Source organism: Nuphar pumila, chromosome 9 (genome assembly GCF_984573655.1).
Source record: "Nuphar pumila chromosome 9, dmNupPumi1.hap1.1, whole genome shotgun sequence".
In the NCBI taxonomy this organism is placed as follows: domain Eukaryota; kingdom Viridiplantae; phylum Streptophyta; class Magnoliopsida; order Nymphaeales; family Nymphaeaceae; genus Nuphar; species Nuphar pumila.
This window is the reverse complement of record NC_143257.1, coordinates 124,817,442-124,825,523: the sequence shown is the minus strand read 5'-3', so window position 1 is coordinate 124,825,523 and position 8,082 is coordinate 124,817,442. Positions and strand designations below refer to the sequence as shown.

The following is an 8,082-nucleotide window of genomic DNA, read 5'->3' as shown; positions in this document are numbered from 1 at the left end:
CTTTTTTTTTTCCCATTAAAAACGCTACAATAAGAAGCTAACGAAATCTCATCATGAATATTTGAAAAGATATGTCACCAATCTTCATTAACTTCAAGGACTGATATGCAAGCTTTAATCTAATTCGTAAAAATATGTCCTTAATTTGCAAAAAAAAACAACAACAAATATCTATGTTGAAATTGAACGTTAGACAGCAATCGTGTAACGTCCCAAAAGAAACGTGCAAGAATTTTCCCTCTTTTTCTCTAATTGTACTGTAGCATAGTTTCTCTACAACAAAGTGACAAACTAAGTCGATATCGAGCCAAGCCAATGGTGGCCCCTTAACTTGCGTATATTGATAAAACTGAAGGACCCTCGGTAGAAAAGATCATTACCATAATTACCATTAACTGTAGTAGTACGGCCTTTTGCTCACACACAATCACCATTGATGGACCAAGGCCTGATGACAAATCCCCCGTTCAAAACAATTTCGAAAAATTTGGTGTCCTGTTCAAAACAATTGAAAATTACCAATGGTAATTTTCGATATCATTTCATCCAAAATTCTTAATATAAATTCAATGATTTCTATCTCTTGCTTCCACTGTCCTCGTTATACCAACAATTCCACCACCACCACCACATCCTCCTCCTTCTATCTCTCTCTCTCTGATGGCAGAAGTTATTGGAGCTTTGTTAGGAAAATTTGTTGAGCTAGGATGGGAGGAAACCCAAAAACATATTTCAAGCGTTACCTCTGTGAAGGATGAGTTGAGAAATTTAGAAACTGAACTGAGGGCCATACAGCCTATCCTTGAAGATGCACACAACAAGCAATTCGCATCAAACCACATCAAGGATTGGATATCAAGGCTCCATCAGGTTGTTTATGATGCTGAAGACATAATTGACCTCTATAGAGTCAAAACCAGCAACATAAATGCAGAATCCGGACAGACGAAGGTACGCAAGCTGATCTCTTCTCTTTCTTTTTTGTGTCGTAACCTCTCATATCCAAGCAAAACTGCTAAAGAGATCAAATCAATCAACGAGAGGCTTAACAAGATTTACAAAGAGAAGGATCATCTTGGCCTTGGTCCAATCGCGGGAGGGTCAAGATCTTCACTGGACGTAGGACAGATGTATGGGAACCGTCTGACGACTTCTAGCATCACTGAGCCGCATGCGTTTGGAAGGGAAAAAGATGAAGACGATGTCGTGGAGTGGTTGAAGAAAGAACTCAATCATGAAAGGGGAGAGAATACTAGCGCTATAGCAATTGTTGGAATGGGGGGACTCGGAAAGACGACCCTTGCAAAGAGCGTTTACAACAAAGAAAGCATAAAAGAACATTTTCAATTGTGCTTGTGGATTTGTGCATCAGAAAAACCACAGTTGAAGGTGTTATTCAAACATATACTAGAAGAGGTTGGTGGGAAAGGAAGCGGTGCCAACAAATTAACGGCGCTCAACGCTTTGAAAAACGAGATAAGTAAACATTTGAAGGAGAAGAAATTTCTGCTTGTTATAGATGATGCATGGGATACAGATTGGTGGAGCGAATTGAATGGACTTTTGCAACATGGTGCCCCGGAGAGTAGAGTCCTGATCACCACCAGAGACGAGCAAGTTGCAAACAATATTGGTGCAGCTTACTTGCATAGATTGAAGTGCTTATCAGATGATGACAGTTGGCGTTTGTTCATCAGCAAAGCATTAAGGAGAGACGAGAAGGAAGAAGACCTTTATGGACTGAAGGAGATTGGGAGAGATATAGTACAGAAATGCGGCGGGTTGCCTCTGGCCTTGAATGTTGTGGCGAGCTTGTTGAACCGTAAGGCGAGGAATCAGTCTGATTGGCAAGAAGTTGCAAAGAGCCCATTCTGGGAATGGAAAGGAATTAGTCACGGTCAAGACAATCTAATTCTTTCTACCATCGCATTAAGCTACATGAATTTACCATTTGCCTTAAAACAATGTCTTGCATATTGCTCCATATTTCCAAAGGACTTTGAGATGCGAAAAGATGATTTAGTGAGACTATGGGTGGCAGAGGGCTTCGTTCCTAAAGTTGAAGAGCAGGAAATGGAGGTTCGTGCTGAGTATTATCTTGAAGCATTGGTTGATTGTTCTCTTATTCAGATTCAAACGTTTTATGGTGAATCGATATACAAATTACATGATATTGTTCATGATTTTGCTCTTCACATAAAAGGCCAGGAGCGTATAGATGAGATTGTTCTACGCTCAGGAACTGCATCCGATATTGTTCAAGCACGGTTCTTCTTCTTCACAGGGAATGATCGAGGGTTTACTGATGATGCACTAAGTCAACACCCAAAGCTTCGGACATTGTTGTTAGGATTATGCTTCGGAGATTTTTCTTCTTCACAGTGTTTACTGATGGAGCGTTTACTGATGACGACGACTTCTACACCTTCTTTCTGCTTTGTACACTTTAAGTGGCTAAGGGTGCTAGATCTGAGCCGTGACCCCAGTAGAACTAAATTGCCAAAATCATTGGGGAATTTAGTGTTACTAAAATACTTGAATGTTTATTGGACGAGCATACAAGTGCTGCCAGAGTCGATTACCAAACTAAGCAGTCTTGAAAGGCTCGACCTTGCTGATACTAGAATAAGAGCTCTACCGGAAGGTACTACGAATCTGAGGGCTCTAAGGCATCTTCATTTGGAAGGCACTACTGAGTTGAGATGTTTACCAAAGGACATTGGGCGGTTGACATGCTTAAGGACATTGAGCAAATTCGTTGTGGGTAGTGATATGAGGAACAGAAGTGGAAGCAGTATCAAGCAGTTGCGTCACCTAAACAGTTTAAGATCGAAGTTGAGGATACATCATATAGACAGAGTAGGGAGTAGAGAAGAGGCTAAAGAAGCAGAATTACAGAGGAAAGTGAACTTACAAAAGTTGGTGTTATCTTGCAACCCGAAAAGCGTCTATGAGTTTGACAAAGAATTTGCAGAAAAAATAGAGGGCATATATGCAGAGCTTCAACCTCCTGTAGGTCTCAAGACACTGAAAATATCTAATTACGGAGGTATTAGCTTACCCGCTTGGGCAAGCTCTTCAAGCTACGGCTGTTTAGAGGATGTCACCTTAATTGGATGCAGATTCGTGGAACACCTACCCTCCTCATTGGCACACTTACCCAACCTTGTGAAGCTCAAGATAGAAGGTGCTTCAAACGTCAAGATCATTGATGATGGGTTTCATCATGGTGTTGAACACATCCGGTTTCGCAAGTTAGAAAGTCTAGTCATTCGTGATATGAGCAGCTTAGAGGAGTGGTCGTTTAACTCCCAAGCAGAGACAATGCCCCGTCTCCGAAGCTTACAAATTGGATATTGCCCCAAGTTGAGTGCGCTACCCGATGGGTTGCAACTCACCAACTTAGAAAGTCTAGTCCTTTTTCATATGAGCAGCTTAGAGGAGTGGTCGTTTAACTCCCAAGCAGAGACAATGCCCCGTCTCCGAAGCTTAGAAATTGAAAATTGCCCCAAGTTGAGGGCGCTACCCGATGGGTTGCAACTCACCAATCTCGACAGCCTGAATATAGTAGACCTTCCTGAGCTTGGTTCAATATCCTTAGCATCATTAGAGAACATGAGAGAGCTCAGACTGCAGGGATTACCCAAACTTGACTTGGAAGAGCAAGGGTTTTTGCAAGGATTGAAAGCAGCAACGACACTCAAAAAGCTGGACCTGAAAGGTTTTCGGAGTTGGACTTGGGGTCGAAAGTGCTGGAGAGTATGAAACACCATCACCTCCCAAACCTTCGGAACATCCGTAGAGATGGACTCGAACTCAGGTTGCAGTTAGAGGTGGATTCAGTGGAGGGGTTAAGTGGGTTCCAAAGCTTGGGCAGCAGGGTGATTCAACTAATAATCCAGTTGTCAAGTGAAGTGGATTCTCTGCCAGAATGGATCCAACATCTCCACCAGATAGACTTCTTGTCAATTGAAAATAGCCCCAAGCTGACCCGCTTGCCGGAATGGCTGGCGAAGTTGTCGAAGCTTCAGGGGTTGCATCTCTACAACCTTCAGTCGTTGACATTTCTCCCAGATGGGTTGCAAGCTCTCACCCAACTTAAAAATCTGAGCATCGCTCGTTGTCCCAAGTTGAGGGCGTTACCAGATGGGATGCAAGCTCTCACCCAACTTCAAGAGCTAAGGATCAGTGATTGTCCCCATTTAGTTAAGCGTTGCAGGGGGGTTGACCGCCACAAGATCGCTCACATACCCAAAGTGGAACTTTCTGATCATTAAGATGGATGCAGTACAAGCTGTCACCTTATCAGTTTTCAGTGAAATTACTTTTTTTTTCTTTTTCGATAGGCAAGCTGTGTGAGGTAGAGCCCTAGCAGTTCATAGGGATCCAGATCAGGTCATTCGTTCGACGATCCAAGCCGTTGAGAATCCCTTCATGATGATGCCACGTGTTGTGGGTTAGGGTTAGGGTTAGGGTTCATCCGACGATCTGGATCGCTCCCCCTACAGCGGGTTAGGGTTCTGCCGTGGGTTCATCTCCCCCTCCCCTTCTGCAATGGGTTTAGGCTCCTGCTGTGGGGTCATGTCCGGCAACTTCCCCGACGATCGAGTGATTGGGTTTCATCCGACGATCTGACGCACCTCCGCTACCCTGTTTTCGTCTCCACCAGCGTCACCAGACTCAGGCAACCAAGCTAGGGAGTCCCCCGACGATCCTCTCTATCTCTCTCTCAAATAAAACTCAGGTCGACCGGGATTTTTTCTCCATCTCTTCTACACACACATTGATAAGGTACGACCTATTTTTTGCTTGATCTGGTTCTTCAGTGTTGCTGCGTTGATTTTTGGGGTTTTATTCATTATTTTGGTAGGTGAGAAACATTTAGTGGTTTTGGATGCGTGTCTTTGATCATCTACATTTTGAAAACACTAACTTGGGATGTTTGATTTACTACTGGGTTTCCTCCTGCATCATGTCTACTGCATCATGATTAATGTATTTCTTCAAAGTTTAAAAATCCTTATATTTAATTAACATGTTAGCAACATAGAAATCAGGGAAGTTTTCTTGAATAACCAGTGCTGTGATTGCTTTTATGGTGGTTGATATGAAGGTGCTTGAATTCCAGATGGGGGCCTTTAGCATCCTCACATCCCATGTCTACTTTTTATCTATTAGTGTAACCATAATTTTTTACTTTGCTTGTTTAACATGCATCTTATCAGAAGTTTCCTTTTCAACTAATTTGTTATTTAGAATACAAAATTGTATTCAAAATAATCCTTGTTTTAGTTTGCTTGCCCCCTTTTAACTTTTGGTCTTTGAGAATTATATTTTATCAGCAGTCATTCAGATTTTGGCTTTTCCACCTTTGCTTACATTCCTATGAAAAGTATGTTACATGCCTAATTCTGTGATTAATCCAGCTCTGATATAGATGCATAAGAACCAACTTAGTGCTGTGGTTAATCCATGAGTGAGAAGTATAAAAAAAAAACATGTTTTTACATTGAAAAAATAATATCCATGAGTTGTTTCTTACTACTTTAATCTTGCTGAACACATTTATAGGGTCTGATTTGGTCAATATGACCTGTCTCTGTAAGTTTCAGCTACGGGATTCAGAGCCCAATAGTGATCCATATATAGTTAGCTTTTGCCTCTTTTAGACTTTAGAGTCCTTTTTAATTAAACTGGAATAAAAAACAGGTCCAAAACAAGGCTTTAGAGTCATGTACTTAAGGTTACAACCTGCTATGTAACAAGTGTGGATGATAATTTGAAAATACATTATTTTGTCGTAATAATTTTAACAGCTGACAATATCTTGATAAAATTAAATAAGTATAGAAGATATCATAATTTTCCAGGATTTTTAACACTTCTTTAAATTGTTATTGCCATTCTAGTTTATATACTTTTCTAGGCACTCCATGTCTTGTGTTTATTTCACCACTTCTTGGACCTTCGTTCTCATGGTTGATGGTGGTGGTGGGGATAATGGTAGTCATGGTAATGGGGGTCAAATGGATGAAAATATGCAGTTACTAACGAAATAAATAATTCTCGCCCTATTTTTGAAAAAATGGGTGAAATTTATAAAATGTCATTAACAAAAATAAAATTAAACGATCTAAATGATGAGTTGTGGAGCCTGATTCACTGTTTTTGCCTATGTCACACGGACTCGGCTCCAAGGTTGCCGCACCCGCGTCGACACGCACGGACACGGGTGCGGCTCGGACTCGGTCAACCCGACCCTGGGTGCGGTCAACGCACCCAGGGTCATTTTGGTCCATTTTTTGGAAAAAAAAATTTTTGAATTTTATTTTTAAAAATTTTCTGGGCTACAGCTGTAAGGAAAAAAACCCATCACAACTAAAAAAACTGTACACTTTCAAGTTTTAAGTACAGAATGGGCACAACTCAAGTTTTTGTGGTTTTTTCCTGTATGAAGAAAGTGAATTATTACAGTGTATGAAGAAAGTGCCCAAAAGTGAATTATTCCTGTATGAAGAAAGTGTACAGAATGCCTTCACAACTCATCACCTGTCCCCTAATGGGCACAATTATATATATATATATATATATATATATATATATATATATATATATATATATATATATATATATATATATTATTTTTAATATATATATATAGCCGAGTCCCCGTGTCCAAAATTTTTGAAATTGCGCCGCACCCGTGTCGCACCCGCACCCGCACCCGCACCCGCACCCATGTGACATAGGTTTTTGCCCTTGCAGGAAGGGGGGTCCGGGGGCTCCCCCCGGCGCGGGTCCCGGTTTTCAGTGGATCCGACCCGATTTGGTTAGGGTTAGGGTTGTCGCCCTTGCCTTGTTTATATTCTCGCTTTTCTTTCCCGAGCTTGTAACTGTCTGTTAAGAGTAATAATATTTCTCTCTGAGCGGCCGTGGTTTTTTACTCTCTCTCGGATTTGAGGAGAGGTTTTTCCACGTAAATCTGTGTTCTTCTTGTGTTTTGTTTGATCGTTCTTGTTCTTTGTTTCCTTTTGATTGTCTCTTGCTCGTGGTTTTTCCTAACACCAAACACCAAAACGAGTTGCTTGCAATAAGCATCAATGGCAAGGAGCAGTTTATAAAGTGTTCCAAACATGGGATAGTTATTTTGTTTTGACAGCATCATGTAAATTGTTGATCAGCTCCTTTCTGCCCTTATTTCTCAATCGTGAAAGTACCACTATGTTACTTCTTAATTTATGTTATGTGTATAGCTTATTTTGCGCATTGACTCCCTTGAAGAATTAACTCATTTTTTTCTTGATGTACAGGTTATCAGTCTGGCTGAGTGTGCTAAAGTTGACAAGCTCTTGATCTCAGTCTTCCGTATTGAAGTAGATTATTGCCAGGGATGCTTGAGTTATGTGAGCATCATCTTTGGACAAAGGAACCTCAAAGTCATTAGCTTTGGTGGGTTATGTTGCCAATGTGTTTAGCTTAAAAATTGAAAAACGATACCAAGATCTGATATTTTTGTGGTTGTCTGTCACTAAGCAACATTGCTAGCATTGTTGTTCTCTTTTAACATGGTTTTGATGACTGTACTTTTGTTAACTATATTCTCAGCATTTGCGTTTGAAAAGCATTCTCACCATTGGTTTCCTGCAATTTTATAATAGCACAAGTCATATTAGCATAAGCGATATTCATTTTGTGTTTTTTGATTGGCAAACTGGGGTTAGCTAGACCCCTACCTGTTACAACAAAATAGGAAACTTTTATGTGTTGACAGTTGGTTACCCAACTCCCTTAGCAGGAAGCACAACAGCCATTGTGTTGGTGATTTCTTTTTTATATTTACACGAAGAAACTGCCCCCAGGAAGCAAAACTCCATGGGCTTACCCCTTGCCTCTAGGGAGTCGCCATACCGTACTTGTGTTTGTGAATTTTGATTGTGCTTTTAGTGAAAATAAAAACGCTTGACCTGAATGTTGATGTTGCTTAATATTGATATTGCTCATTAGTTGCTATCAATAATAAATGCAGATTCAGTTGGCCCACTTTCATTGGTTTGTGCAATTTGTCAAATCTTTTTACTAATT

The 8,082-nt window shown here is 40.6% G+C and overlaps 1 protein-coding gene across 1 annotated transcript; it reads left to right on the top strand.

Annotated features, from left to right (window-relative positions):
* The first annotated feature begins 597 nt into the window (after window positions 1-597).
* Window positions 598-7,615, top strand: LOC149829284 (putative disease resistance protein RGA3). Its single transcript, XM_090017241.1, has 3 exons — window positions 598-3,730; window positions 3,763-4,791; window positions 7,311-7,615. Exons 1-2 carry the CDS (start codon window positions 661-663, stop codon window positions 4,275-4,277), a joined length of 3,585 nt encoding a protein of 1,194 aa, XP_089873367.1. The 5' UTR covers window positions 598-660; the 3' UTR covers window positions 4,278-4,791; window positions 7,311-7,615.
* Window positions 7,616-8,082: the final 467 nt, after the last annotated feature.

What these genes read in the sequence shown, in the direction of transcription:
- LOC149829284 (XM_090017241.1), top strand. Translation starts at nt 661, where the DNA reads ATGGCAGAAGTTATTGGAGCTTTGTTAGGAAAATTTGTTGAGCTAGGA. An exon ending in GGACCTGAAAGGTTTTCGGA is followed by an intron (nt 3,731 to 3,762) that starts GTTGGACTTGGG and finishes TGCTGGAGAGTA; the next exon opens with TGAAACACCATCACCTCCCA.